This window comes from Callionymus lyra, chromosome 4 (genome assembly GCF_982586985.1).
Source record: "Callionymus lyra chromosome 4, fCalLyr1.hap1.1, whole genome shotgun sequence".
Classification (NCBI taxonomy): Eukaryota; Metazoa; Chordata; class Actinopteri; order Syngnathiformes; family Callionymidae; genus Callionymus; species Callionymus lyra.
This window is the reverse complement of record NC_141821.1, coordinates 36,180,665-36,195,585: the sequence shown is the minus strand read 5'-3', so window position 1 is coordinate 36,195,585 and position 14,921 is coordinate 36,180,665. Positions and strand designations below refer to the sequence as shown.

The following is a 14,921-nucleotide window of genomic DNA, read 5'->3' as shown; positions in this document are numbered from 1 at the left end:
TTTCGCTGTGTTACAATTTATACTACTGGAGCCAACACCTCTTTCCAAACGCAAAATAATAGGCTGCCTCTGTTATTGGAGTATTTAGTGTTCTTTTTTCGTACTCGGACTTGAAAAAGGGGTAAAATTAGGCAAATAAGCCTGTTTGTTCAATTATTGTACCACATAATGAAATTGTATGCAGCTTGACTTCAGCCACAGGGTTTTTTGTGAAGTCATGCCCATCTGTCTTCACTTGTTTCCTGCCTGCTTTCCTGCTCCCACTGTCCAAGAAAGAAAGAAAGAAACAGAGTAAAGAAAATACAGCTCAGTGCAATTGGCAGGGATTTGTTTATTTTCCTCAAGTCTGCGATCTGATTCAGTTGATCACCAACTCTAAGGACTGTTGACATTCATCTTGTTGGTGTTTCAATGTCTAAGAACATTGATATTTAATTGATTGTTTAAGGCACAAATTTAGGCCTAGGAGCCAAATTCGGTCGACGAAATCATTACATTTGGCCAGCAGGAGCCAATCAATATTAGCTATTGATATTTTACTTAGCTGAGTTCAACATTTCCGCCCCTTGAAAAATGGAATACGACAGGTTTAAGTTTGATTTCTTAGGAATGCTGAATCTCTTACCGTATTACTACTTCAACTCTGAACCCAACGTACCCAGTTTCTGGAAAGGTTTCCTACAAAAGTCATGTCAAGGCTATGCCAGATAAAATAAGGATGTTAGATGATGAGTTTCCCTGAGCTGACATATACCTATAGTTGCTCCTCTGCTAGTACAATGGAGGCAAAGTCTCTCTTTGACTACATTTATGAAGCCTTTGTGATGTCACAGAAAAACTGTAAAACTGATCATGTACTTAAGACAGCCAACGAACAATTTTATTTTGTACTATAATGTTATTATCTATTGCTAAATTGGTAAATTTCTTGTATATCTGTTTACTCTACTTTTTAACTTGCAACAATGTATCTTCTTCTTTTTTGACCTTGTTAAGTCATCCTTTCAAGTTTTCTGATTCTATTATGGGATTTTTGTTTGTCCCTTCTTCTTCGGCCCCTCTCAACAATAATTGTCCACCTCTGGGTAAGACAGTTCTGGCTGCTCTATATTATGAAACCTTTAAAAAAAAATTCAGGTAAATCAAATGCTAATAAATTCCTTTCTACTGTATGTGTACATTTGTTTAACAAGTATAAAATAATCAAGATCGTGCCTAAGTATCAATAGAGTTCACTGTGCCCTGAGGTAACCCCTGAAGTTGTTGACCTTTTGTGTCTGTCTCTGCTGATCTCTCACCAGGAGGTTATAATCTGGCTAATACGGCCCGTTGTTGGACCTACCTGACGGCCTCAGTGCTGGGAGAGACTCTTTCTTCTGAGATCCCAGACCACGAGGTAACGCAACACACACACACTCTCGCAGTAAAAAATGAACACAAAACCTCTCATTCATCATTCTGTCGCACAAAAAAAAAAAAAAAAAACGCGGAGTCACACACATGAAAACACGCTCCCTTGTTTCCGCTGTCTGCTGAGTCATTTCATCTAATCAAAGATGGCCGCCTGCTCTTCAATGAGGGCGTTTGTCTGCAGGTGAGTCATGCTGGGTTTGGTCTTGATCTGAGTTTAGATCCTACTATTATTTTTTTGTAAAGATAAAGGTTTTTACTTGAAAAGTCATCTGTATTTTTCCCCTCTTATCAAGCTTTAGGTTTGAGATTGTTGGATGATAGAAAAATGAATCAAGAGTTTGAATTGGGACAACTGTTTTATTCAAAAAAGGACAAAGACCCAAATGAAGGATAATCATTTCCCTCTTAGATGCTGCTGCAGGACAGAGAAACGGTTTGCACTGCAAACTGTGATAATGTGTAGGGAGCAATGTATTCATTGTGACGGTTTTGCTGATATAGCTGGAAACATTACACAGACATTATTACTTCCAAGGCGCCATTAAGGAATGATTTGAAGGTTCGATAATGACGTCAATGAGGAGATGTTTCATTTCTACTATTGGTTATTCTATAATCTGTGAAAAGACTTGAAATGTAACTTGGACAAAGACATCTGCTGATATTTGTTATGAGACAAATGACTGTGAACAGTACAGGAAAAAATAGCAACACATGATGACAGATGCTTTGGAATCAATTGATCCATCAGCTTCTGTGAACCGTACAAAGAGTCCTTTTCATCCACCAATATTTGGATCTCTGTTTGGTCAAATGAAATGAAAGCTGTGTGTGTGAGACTGTGACAGCGATAAAGGTGGCTCTTGTTACACCATGTCAGCCTCCAGTGGCCTTAAATAGCCTTTGACCTCATTACGAAAGCCCCTTAGTGAAAATAAAGCAACTACCAGTGTGGGCAGCTGCTGCAGATGATGAACACAAGGATGTGGATTCATGCACTGGCACGGAACACACCATAAACATCGAAAAGAGATGACAACAACATTCTACAGAGACATTTTGATCTTTATTGTCATTTTATAAGTGGATATGTCTTAATTATATATGCATATACACAACTTTTACAGCCCAACAAATCCACACTTTAGTAATAGTTCATCTTAAATCACTGACATATACAAGTTTGTAGTTGTAATAATTGTCTAAAGTTCCTGTTTGTTAAGCATCTACAAACACAGTTCTACAAATACACAAAGGCTATTTTAAAGCTTGTGTTTGCTTGGCCATTTCCTGCTTGAGTCAACACTCATGCAAAAACTCCTCCAGAAAATTGTGTTTTTGTCCTTTTTCTTCCTTCACACTGGATGATGACTCAATTTAGATTGCAGTTATTATCCAAAACTCTGACGTGCTGAACTTACAATTTAGGAAACAACAATCTTCTCTTTTTTTCATAAAACTGTTCTCTTTTTACAATCATGACATCACCTGTGTCTATGGGCAGCACATTGGAGTAGTTGTTAGTGATGCAGCGTGGTGGTCTTCGCCTCGGGCAACTCTGTCTTCGAGCGAACCTTTGTGGAAATTGTATCTTCTCCTCAATCTTTCTGTCATATACTTTCTTTGGTGTGGAACTTACATGTATGTGTGTGATTGGACGACTATGAGTGACTCACAACCGACAGTAATATTTATTTATTTTGTATTTGCCAACTTCAATGTATAAGTAACTTATTTTATTTTAGTAATTTATTTAACTTAATTTTATTCATTCATTTTATTACATACCTGCACCATAAAAAGTGTGTTTTTTATAATACTGGCAATAACCAATTTTTGATTCTGATATTATATATTTACAATTGTCATTTTATTGTTGTCTTATTACTACAGAAAGACAAACAAATATCTGAGTTTACTTGAATTCAAACTTCACTCATTTTCTACTCACCCTCATGTTCGATTAAGTGTTGGGATTATTTTCATAGTAATCCGTTGTTTTTCAGATTTAGTGTGAACAGTATACTGTATGTGATGTGTACTCGCAGTGTACTTCCGGTTTACATCGCTGTTATACTTTAAACGTCTACCACAAACAAGACTAAAATACTGCAATTAACCCTTTAAAAAATCAAAATCAAATGCAAGGTCCAGGGGCCAAATCCAGCACGCAAAGATATTGTATGTGGCCATGGTTGGTTGGCTCAAAACCTAAGTAGACACAGATTTCTGACATCAACCATTTTCAGAGATTTCTAAAGAGTAAAACTTTCATTGAAGGTATCAAAGTGTTGAGGACTAACAAGGCCATAATCAAGCTGAATGGGGCCTTCAAGTATGAAACGAAAATATGGCAATCTGACTCATACTTCCTGTTCAAGACGGTTTGATGAATATAGATTTTAGCCCCTTGGGAGAATGAGTTTGACTCTCCTACAAAGAAAGAGTCAGTAGAAATCTCATGAGGTTTGACTTTAATGTTGTTAGGAAAAAAGTAAACAAACCAGTGATCCCCATATCAACTCCAGCATCACACTAATCAGCCAATCAGCTCCTTCATCAGGGCATCTCTGTGACGCAAGCGGTGAGAAGCCGGCCACCCCTCAATTCTGTGGATGCGTTGTTTGTCTTGTTTTCTGTGTACACTTTACGTTCGACGCTAATTGCAGTTCAGGCTTTCATGAATGTCCTCACTAAGGTGATTATTCAAACCAATGTGTGCCCCCTCTGTCTGCCCGTTGTGCTCGATAAGAGGGGCATTTATCCATGATGACCAAGCAAAGTTGAAGTTCCTGCCACACATTGAACAAAACCCACCTTTGTGTGTGTGTGAGTGTGTATGTGTGCACAATCCTGACTCTGTATTGTGGACAAAACCACATGAATAGGTGCATTGATTAGATCTTTGATGAAGTAAATCAAACCGATTTCAAAGAAGATTTTCTCGTTGGATTATGTGAACTAGTATTTATGCCGAATTCAGAAAAGGAAGATGCTTCATGTTGTACAACAAACACACTTATACACACACTAAGTTTGAATTACTTTTTTATTTTGACATGAATACACAATAATAGAAAGTATAAAGAGACATTTAAATCTGGTTCTTCTCAATAAAATATGTTCAATGAAAATACAAAAAAATCTGCATTGTTCCTGCTCATTGTGCTGCAGTATCTAAAACACCACAAAAGAGGGCATGGGTTTTTTGCCAGGAAGTCGAAGGTCAGTCTGCTTTTCCTTTGACTTGAATTGATGTTGATTTTGAGTGATAGCCGCGTAGCGAGTTAAATATGATTACCAGAGTTTCAAGACAAGCGAATAGCTGGAGGGTGTCTAACCAAGAGAATGTATTGCTATGAATTACAGTGGAACTTGTTGTTGTTAAATGGAATCCTGACTGAGAGGAGAGGTTCCTCTTGGCAGGCCAAAATTCTAAAACCATTTCAAGTCGGGAGCTGAATATTTAAATGTATTCAACAGTAAACGGGAAATCGAAAATGTTTGTAAAACAAGTCCCTTAACTATATGGTATTTTTATTTAAGTTGTCAAATATTTGTCTCCGTTGTATCTTTTTATTTTTTTGTATTTGTGATATTTGCAAGGAATCGGTAACGTTCTTTGTTTGGTCTACTTTGGAAATAAAGTAAAAAATATTTTTCCCTTTTGATAATAAGGCAAATTGTTGTAAGCTGCACATATACATTTTAAACATTACAATGTTTTAAAGGTATATGTGAATCCAAATAGTAACGCCAAACTAACAAGCAAACTTATTTCAACTCAAGAATTGGAAGTTTTCCAGTATTTCTTGTTGTTATTTTAAATATTTCTCCCAGCTTGCTGGTTGACTCCTCACACCCATGTGCAGGTTGTAATGGTGAGGGTTTGTTTAGCTTCTGCAGCTTTTGTCTTGCTGTAGACCATACTCGGGTTAGTAAATACTTCCAAAGGGTCTGTGAAACAACATAACTCTGTTATAAGTTATTTGTCGGTTCACTTTATGGCAACATTTCTTTAGTTTAACGATCTTGGACACAAATCAGCTGTTTTAATTAACAGTTGGCAGATCCAATTAAATATTCCAGCGAGCTGACTGAATAGGCAACTTATGACAAAGAAAATGTGCCATTGGTTCATTTTCTAACTTGTAGAATTCCGTGTCAGCTGCAATCCGTGGCTGCATTTGGTCTGGAGAGTTGAGGTTTCATGATTCAGAGCTCAGTAGGAGGTGCTTTCTGTTTAAAATATTGTGAGGTTTTATTCCTTCTGAGCCAAATGGCATAGACCAGACAATGCAATCTAGTGGCCAGAACCTAAATATGATCATGTATCAAGAAATCTCATCAACACATCCCCAGTGTTTTGACTCATAGGGATTTATTTTTAACTTTGTTTCCTTCTTGAGCAACAATACTCGACTAAACCTTTTAATAGATAATAGGAGAAGTGATACACAAAATGTGGATATTTTATTTATTTATTTGTTCTTTAAACTGGCCCTTTTTACTGGGAGAGCTGTGCACTATCACTTCCTTCCTTGCTAGGCTGGTATGCAGAATAAAGGCCATTGTGTCAAGTATTTGTGGAAGTTGCAAAAAAAATACAATTGTTTAATCCTGATTCCTTGATGGTTGGTCTTTTATGATGTCTTGATGTTATCAGCCATCCAGCAAGTTGGTATTTTTCCCTACATTTCCAGGGAAAACGGAAGCAGTGCGTCTCACACAGGAAGGGAGGTTGTGTCTGCTCCCAAATCGGCAGCAGGGAAATGTCCCGCCTCTTCACTCTGTACTTCCTCTTTTCCTGTCTGCGTTCACTTCCTGCACTGCCGTCAGCAAAGTGTGAAAAATTACGATCAGACAAATGATCAACCTGTTATTGTGTTGATAACGAGTCCTATCATGGCTGGGTTTATTTATGTGTTTTGTGCATTTTTGGAGAATGATGTACACCTAGTTTTGTGTCTGTTTTCCCCAGAGTGACTCACATGATGGTGGAGTTTGTCTTTTCTGCTGCAAGTTCAAGGGTGGGGTTTATCCTGGATGTTAAATCATCACTTTTACAGATGTGTTATTTAAATAGTTATTTTTATTTCCTTTGTTTTATAGGCTGAGGCCTTCATCACAAACAGGAGAATTATTTGTTTGTTTGAACAGGTATGCCTGAACTACTCATTGTCCATTATGCTAATAATATTAAAATCACTGGAATTTCTTATAAAATTGTAAACATACTTGGTGACGTAGTATACATTTGGGAAATGCTCGACCACTGTTTTTGATTACCACATTCTTAACAGTATTTTTTCTAAATTATTATCATTATAAAGGTAACCAGAAATAAAGGGTTATTCCATGCTTTATAACCATTTTGTTAGAACTGTTAATAAGGAAAAATGGAGACAAATAATATAATAAATAAAAAAATATATATACTAAGTCCTAAAACAATGCAATATACAAATTATTGACAATTACATTTTGTGAAAAAAGCAGTATAAAAGGAAACTGCTTTTTCACTTTTCACTGATTATGTTAATCTTTTACAATATAATTGCCTAGATCGGTTTGGGGGTGTTTCAATACATTTTAAACATTTTAAATATAATTGACAAAAGAAAGCTCAGTGGGACAAAATGGCTTTCTGAAATTCTCTCTCTATGATAGAGATTCAGTTATTGTAATTTGTCCTATGGTCCACATGTACTTGAAATCTGTTCATCTGTTTTTTTGTTGTTTTTTTTTGCTGACAAAGTGACAGATTTAATTTAGACCACATGTGCCAAACTCAAGGCCTCCGGATCCAGTCCAGCCTGCCTAGTCATTTTATGTGGCCTGCCGGATGGTTCGCTCAAAATCAAAGTAGATTAATGTTAATGTTGATATAGTGACCTATAAATATGTCAGTGATAAGATAAGGGGCAAATATTATAGATAGATTGATCAGTTTTATAGCCTCACACTGACTGTTTACATGTGGCCCCGGGGGCCTCACTTTAGCCAGTCTGATGCAGAGTGATGATAGCTTTACTCATTGTAGCCTGTTGCTCAGTTAAGGAGATGGACAGGGAAGTGAGAGTTTAGTGTCAGTGAGATATTTGAAAACATAAAAAAATCCACAAATCAATTTTTATTGAGTTTTTGTAAAACGATAGGAACGTCGGAAGATTAATTCTTATGTTCAGTGCAGTAATTAAATATATCTAGGCCAGAGTCTGGTGTGTGGGTACATCTTAACGACTGTGGAAACCTTTCCCTATTTATCTCTCCTTGCGTCTCTGCTGGGGACAGATGGTCCAGTCAGACGCTTTTTCTGTCTCTTGACCTTGTTTAGGTGACGTAAAGTCGCAGTGCTGTGCTGTCTTTTTAATGATGTACTTATTTCTGTTATTATTGCATTCACTCTTTGGGTGTTTTTTATTATCTTACAGGTCGTTGTTGTCTAAAACTTGCTGAAATATTTTAAAGAAATGTTTTGTGTCCTTAAACAGTGTGAGTCTTTCTCTTCCCCTTGGTCGTCCAAACTAAACAAGCAGGCTGCAGGAGACTGTGTGCTGTTTTTCATGTTCTTTGGACAGCAGGAGATGGAGCACTGGGTTCATGGGAATACATTTAGGATGTGCGTATGTGCGTATGTCTGTCTGTGTGTGTGTTTAGAACTAATTCTCATGTTGAACTCGGTTAAGGTAAGTCAGCGAAACTTATCCAAGGTAATTGAAAACAGACACTGAAGACAATCAGGTTTTACTGCTTATGCCCGTAATCATCCATGCACACTTTCTCTCTCGCACGCACACGCACACGCACACGCACACGCGCACACGCATACGCACACGCACACACACAGGCCTTGATCTTCAATTAACCAGCATCCTGATACCTAGCGGTTTAGCAAAGTCATCTTTGTCTTTTGAGTAAACAAACGTATACTTAAGCACTTGTTGGTTAAGTAATTTGTGTGTGCATCTGTTGAAACATGTGTAGTATGCAACTGTGATATACCCACAAGTCATTTGCTAATAAGTGTATAATACTGTTTGTCAAGTTATTTTAAGATGATGAAGAAAAATTGCACCTAGCCTTCTTTGCCTGGACCTGGGTCAGAGGGCTGCCTTCTGGTGCCAGGCCTGGGGGTCGGTCTCGATGGCGAGCGCCTGGGTCTACAACCATGGGGCCCTGTCGGGCACAGCCTGATACGAAAACGTTCCCATGGACTCCCCCCCTTTGAGAGGGTCCTTTGCTACAGAAGCTAGCTTCATAGATATGGAACTTAACCTCAGGCAAGGAAGGAGCTTGAGATAGTGCTTGAGGCCGGGTGGTTCCGGTAAAATATAGTTTATACATGCCAAACAAGGGTTGCATTACTTATTGATCCAAGGCTTTCCGTTGGGCTTTCCCATGCTCAACAAGAGGTAGGCCCATGCCAACATTGAGTCAATTGTTGAAGCTGCTGATTGGATCTGTGGCCTTAAAGTGCGTCTCTAATCTCGAAACACTTGAGTCAGGTCTAGCAGGTTCGGCAGAAGATGAGGCAAAGACTGGAGCGTAATTTGGTCAAAGTCTGGAGAATGACTTCCATACACCTTCGAAGATGTTCTGGATCGCAATCTCACATCTCAGGAGGGAGAAGCATCACACTTTCAAGACTGTTAATAAAGCCCACAAGCCACATGTTTGTGATTTAAATGTCAGGTTTAAATACAGTATGGATCCATCGTTGAGTGGATTTGAATCACATGGGATAGGTAATAAAATAATGCTATTTTCATTATCTGTTATTTTCTTTACAAACGTAAAAAGGAAGGAAATCAATGTTCATAATATTTTTGGGTCTCTTGTCAGAGCTTTATGAAGAAGGGATTGGTTTGCAAAAATGAGCCTTTAATGTATTGTAAAAGAATACATTATATTTGTTGAAATGTAGTCTCTAAACCTAATAAACACCTCTTATCAATAAAAGAGGGTTCTTCACAGCCTAGCTCACCTTGGTGTGTTCTGCTCAGCATTAGCTGTCCAAGGCTTTTTTTAACAAGGCTGACGCATTTGTGGTCAGACCTTTCCTCTGGGTTTGTTTTGCTCTCATGGCATTGAGTCATGGCCCAGCAAATTCCCTGGCACTGCCTATTTTTCTTTCAACTGCTTTTAACTTCTTGTTGAACCCGTCCTTCTGGGTATCCACCTGTTTTCTCAGTGGCTCTCCTTAATTCATGGAATCGTTCTGACTGCTCTATAAATGCCCGTAGGCTTTGGTATTTGCTGAAATCATCTCTGGCTTCTTAAAAATGACCAAAAAAGTCAAACTGTTGACTGCTGTTCAGATTTGTGGTTTCTTTCAACACATTTGAGGCTTTCCAAAAGACATGTATTTTTTCAGATATGCTAATGATTATGATTTGGTAATTGGATCCACATCTTATTATAATGTACTATTATGCATGTATTGTGTTTTTTAACATAAAAAAAAAGTTTTTACCATTTTTTAACATTCATTTGCTTATTTCTCTTCTTCTTTTTTCATCCAACGTTTCCAGAGTAAGTCAGCCTCTTCCACCTTAACATCTTTATTAATTCCTCCTCAGTCACACCTTTCATCTTAATGTCTTCATTTATCTGATCAATTACCTTTATTGGTAGACTTTCTCTTCTACTTTTACCTGAAAATCTAACCCTCTTCGACCAAATTTCCCATTTTTCTCCTCCTCAAAATGTGTCATCTTAAATCCAAGCTTTAAAAGAGAATGCAAGATTTTAACCCAACCAGACCAGTTGAAATGTGTAACTTTTAGTTTAAATACATCATGCTAATATTGATACTGGTCACAATCACACAATAGGTATTTCTGGGTTTGGGGCATTCATTTAAACGGCCACTTAGGTCATCAAAACATAATTATAAAGTGAAAAGAAAAATAATGATAATATTTTTTAGAACTCTCTTACCACTAATCTTTCTGAAATGTAAATTAACCATCTGTTTCTTATGGATTCGAAACCTAGTAAGATATGTTTTCTTTTCAATTCTATAAGCAAGACAGGGGAACAATACTGCAAACTATGTCAACAGTATTTTCCATTATATATATATATGTATATATATATATATATACATGAATGTTTGAGAAGTCCAATACTTAAACTGTGGATTAATCTTTAAAATATGAGATTGTAATGTTAACAAGCTTCAGTTTGACTCAAAAGTAATAAGGTTACGAGGATGTTCTTCTATCTTGCTACCTTGCCACGTGGACTGTCCTTGAGCATGTATAGACTTCATTCCCCCTGATGATTAAGCTGTCACTGTAGCATGTCGGCTTCAATTATTGGTATTAGGGCTGCACAGCTCAGTGGCTGGCAAACATTTGGAAGGTTATAGATTTGATTACCTTTACCTTGAGAGTTGTCTCATTCTGCCCTTGGGCAAGACTCTAAGCGCCTGATTGCTTCTGGCATCATCTTCTGAAAAAAGACTTGACAGGAAACGATGACCTGCTACAAAGAGAGACTCCAAAAACTCCCTGTACAGAAATAGATTATCATGTTTGATTGAACTGCCCCTTTCATGTCTCCCCATAGGTTTAAGGTGATGTAAGTTTCTGTCTGTAAGCAAAAGAAAGAAGTACTGATTTTGTTAAGATTTTGGCAATGGTGCTAATGGGACAAGGAACAGATTATTTTGCATAGCGTAAGCTAGTTCTGGTATACTTTTTTCAGCTACTCTCCAGATCAGCTCATTTGAATGAATGTATTTACGATTTCAACAGTATTTAAAATGTTTAAAGGAAAGGGATTAAATGTAAAATTAATTTACATATACACAATGCGTATGGAATCCTAGAGTAGAAATCCTGCCCTGATATTCTACAATGTGTTTTGACTAATTTGGTTGTTTGCCCCACTGTCATGTGAGAAACTGTTACTTTGGTGACTCAGTGAACACTTTGACAGTTGTATCAATCCTGTGACGTACAGTTGAGTATTTAACCAATATCAGGGATGTCAATCTATGCTCCTTTTAGCGAGGTAGATATGGGGAAACATACTAAATAGAATATTGACTTTTAATAATAAAACAATGAATACAAATGCTCAAGAAAAAAGTAATCAAAAGACATTAAAGCACATGAAGTTAGCCATTTAACTCCAGAGGGAAAGTCAACTTTGGCACTGTTAGTGCAGTTAAAGTGTGCACATGTGGTGGGCAAAAGACAGAGCGTTCTTTAATACAAAGCTCATAATAACAACTGAACAATGTTTGTCAGTTTTTCACAGAGTACGGACCAGACTACTCGCTGGAGATCAGCCCGAGTTGCAGACCTGACCGGAACGACGCCAAACACCTGGACCAAGTCATCAGCACCATCAAAGGTGTGTGTTTTTGCGTGGATGAGCAGGTGCTACTATCTGTACGCTACCGTGAACGCTCACTCACCCTGCGCCCTTTGTCTGCATTCTGCATTTTTCATGTGTCTTATATTTCGGAGGAATGAAAGTATGACTTGAAATCATTGTGGTTTCTAACATCCTTTTGTGGCCCTCTTTTCAATCCCCCACCCAATCTTGAAACATTTTGCATCTCTCTTTATACCTTCTTTTATGTGTGTTTACATTGTGATGGGTCTTGGATTCTGGTGCTGACAGTCCACATAATATGTTAAAGTTTATTGGAAGAAGAAACTTTGAGTTGAGGCGAAGCATATAGTCCAGAATTCCTGTAGAAGGGCAATCGTTCAGTTAACTTGGCTGCTAAAGGCTCATCAAAAGTCCCCTTAACAAGGGGGGAAAATACAAAAAAAAAAGAAAATGTTTATTTACTTGAGTCTCAAAGTGTCTCAAGATGGTAGGTTATTGAATAGTCAGTATCAGTTGTGTTTACAGCACTTCTGCTGCTCTGTGTGCCAGCACCAAAGGAGACTGGAGCTAAAAATTCATACGTTGATATGGTAACCAGCTCTGCAATGTTGGTAATGCAGCATCTTCTATGTTACTGTCAATAAGTCACTCGTTTTTCTTGCTTTGAGATTAAAATTACCATATCAATTAATTTGTATCTTTTATCATAAACATTTGAGGTAGGCATTTTATAATCTAAATTATGATTATTATGATTATATTAGATCAGGGGTGGGCAATACGTCGATGTTGCGAGTAGATCGCGTGATTTAATAAAATATGATATTAGAAAATAGTAAAGAGAGCTCTGACTGGCTGCTGTGCATGTCAATCAAATAGTTATTGCGCCGATTGGTTGACAATTTGATTGACATGCACAGCAGCCAATCAGAGCTCCCGCCTCTTCCACTGAACGCTCGGCAAAGTTTATATGAATCGAGAATAAAAAGAGCAAAACGTGCGACGTGCATCATTTTACGCAATTCAGAAAAACGATATAGAATTTTTTTATTTTTTTTTTATAATATATCGAACAAAATAATGTGCGTTTGATCGCTTCAGGTCTTCTCTGCGAGAGTCACAGAAACATGACGTCAGTTCCATCAAAGTTAAGCTGCAGGTTCCAATGAAAGCAACAAATGCTGGTTTTCCTTTTGTGATCGCGTCCTTAAAACACACTTGCATTAATACACCATCACATGATGACTATTTGTAAATTACCTTTATCTCACGAATATAATAAGAATACGCTGAAACACGTTTGACACCGAAAACTCCTTCATTTAAATATGATCGGCATATTGAAATGGAGGCATGGAAAGGGATGAACCCGTCTGAATTCTTTGTTGATTTTGATGAACAAAGGAAAAGGGCTTGAATTCGTGTCACGCACAGATTCTTACAAATTAATATTTTTTGTGCATCATTTGGGTTCGAATAAATGACCATTTTTAGTTGGAAATCAATGCAAATCTTAGTACATACGAGTCTGAACTTGTCTGCAGTGGAGGATGAGATTTAACACAGGCTGACACTGAGCTTAAGACCAGGTCTCATGGACATTTTTGGAAGTTACTCTCAGAGGAAAAGTATGTTCTTATGAGGAAATATCCTCCTAACGGACTGAACTATTTGAATCTAGTTATTTATGTAAGTCAGCATTTATATGAAGATGATTAAATCCACACATCCTTCCATCATGACTGATTATCAGTCCATTCACTTCATTCAGTGCTAGTCATCTGAGTAAAGTATGTTCTTACTTACGTTGAGCAAATTTGATGAAGGTAGATCTTTTGAACTTGACAATTATAAAAGTAGCTCGCGAACCGAAAAAGTGTGAGCACCCCTATATTATATCATTTAATATAGTTACTTGAAGGACAAGCTATAGAAAATCCAGATTGTTTATAAATGTAAAAAATATAAGAGAGAGGTCCAAGATCAATTTAAAATATATATATATATATAGATATTAAGATTTCAACTCTTCATTGCATTCTCAAGTAAATTTTCACAAAGGAAAACTTTGTTTCAACCTATCAACACTGTGCAGAATGTCTGCAACATCAACTTGTCAGTGACATCTGTTCAAAACCGTCCTTAAATCCAATGAAGCTTGAGCCAATACCATCTCGTGTTCACGTCACGTTCCACGTGTTTTAATCAGCAGCTGGAATGTGACCAAATTAATCATAACAGATACTTTTATTGGCATAAATACTGATGAATTTTTCCAAGTAGAATTGAGTTATGCTCTTAGAGTATTCCAGGTCACATCAAAATCAGGGGTAATTTGAGTTTATTTACCCGTCGTTTGGCCTGTTGGCTCACATTAAATCATCTTGTCCAGAGGGGACGAGCGATTCGCCGGTATTCCTCATAACACTTTTATTAGGGGCGACAGAGGGGATGATGGAAGGAGTAAATTGGGAAGAGAAATGGTTTGCAGACGAGCCAAACATGGAGAAAATCTGGAACAATGTGTCTTTGGCTTCTTCTTTCATTCCTTTCTAACCTAATATTTTTGCATTTGGATGGTGATAAACTTGAGTGTGAATCAATGGCTTCTACAGAAGTGTTACTTTTAGTCTTAACAGTATAAGCATCTGTAGCAGTTTAAGTTAGGCACATGTTTCAAATATTGACGTCTTCCTCTCCCTGATTCAGTAAGTCCCTCATCATGACCATGTTTTAAAGTTATTTCTTTATAAAGTTCTCCCCAGTTCGAAAACTCTGTGAACGAGAGGTTATGAGAGCGGAGTCCATTATGACATAATAATGGTCATCACTCCTCCAGCCAGCTGCAATCAGACCCCGCTTTGTTTATACAACAAACCATTCTGTTCGACATGTGGCTCTGTATCTTCAACCTACTACTTGGTAGTTATTAATGCAACCGGGAACTCCTTCCCAACAACCCACAAGAGAGCTACTCTCCTTCATTGCCTTGGTGCTGAGGGGCAGAGGATATTCTACTCTCTGCCGGATACGGTTTCAAGTTTTGAAGATTATGTGACAGCACTAGAGAAACACTTCTTGTCAAAAGTTTACATCGTAGTAGAGCGGCAAGCGTTCCGACAACGATGACAACTTCCACATGAGGCGGTAACTCG

General features: G+C 37.6%; 1 protein-coding gene across 1 annotated transcript in view; it reads left to right on the top strand.

The window, feature by feature from the left end:
• The window catches only part of hdac8 (histone deacetylase 8), a 29,436-nt gene that overhangs the window by 6,339 nt on the left and 8,176 nt on the right, over positions 1-14,921 (top strand). Inside the window, exons 9-10 of the mRNA XM_087790070.1 lie at positions 1,302-1,396; positions 11,676-11,781. Coding sequence (XP_087646196.1) covers positions 1,302-1,396; positions 11,676-11,781 — 201 coding nt within the window. The remainder of the gene's footprint in view (positions 1-1,301; positions 1,397-11,675; positions 11,782-14,921) is intronic.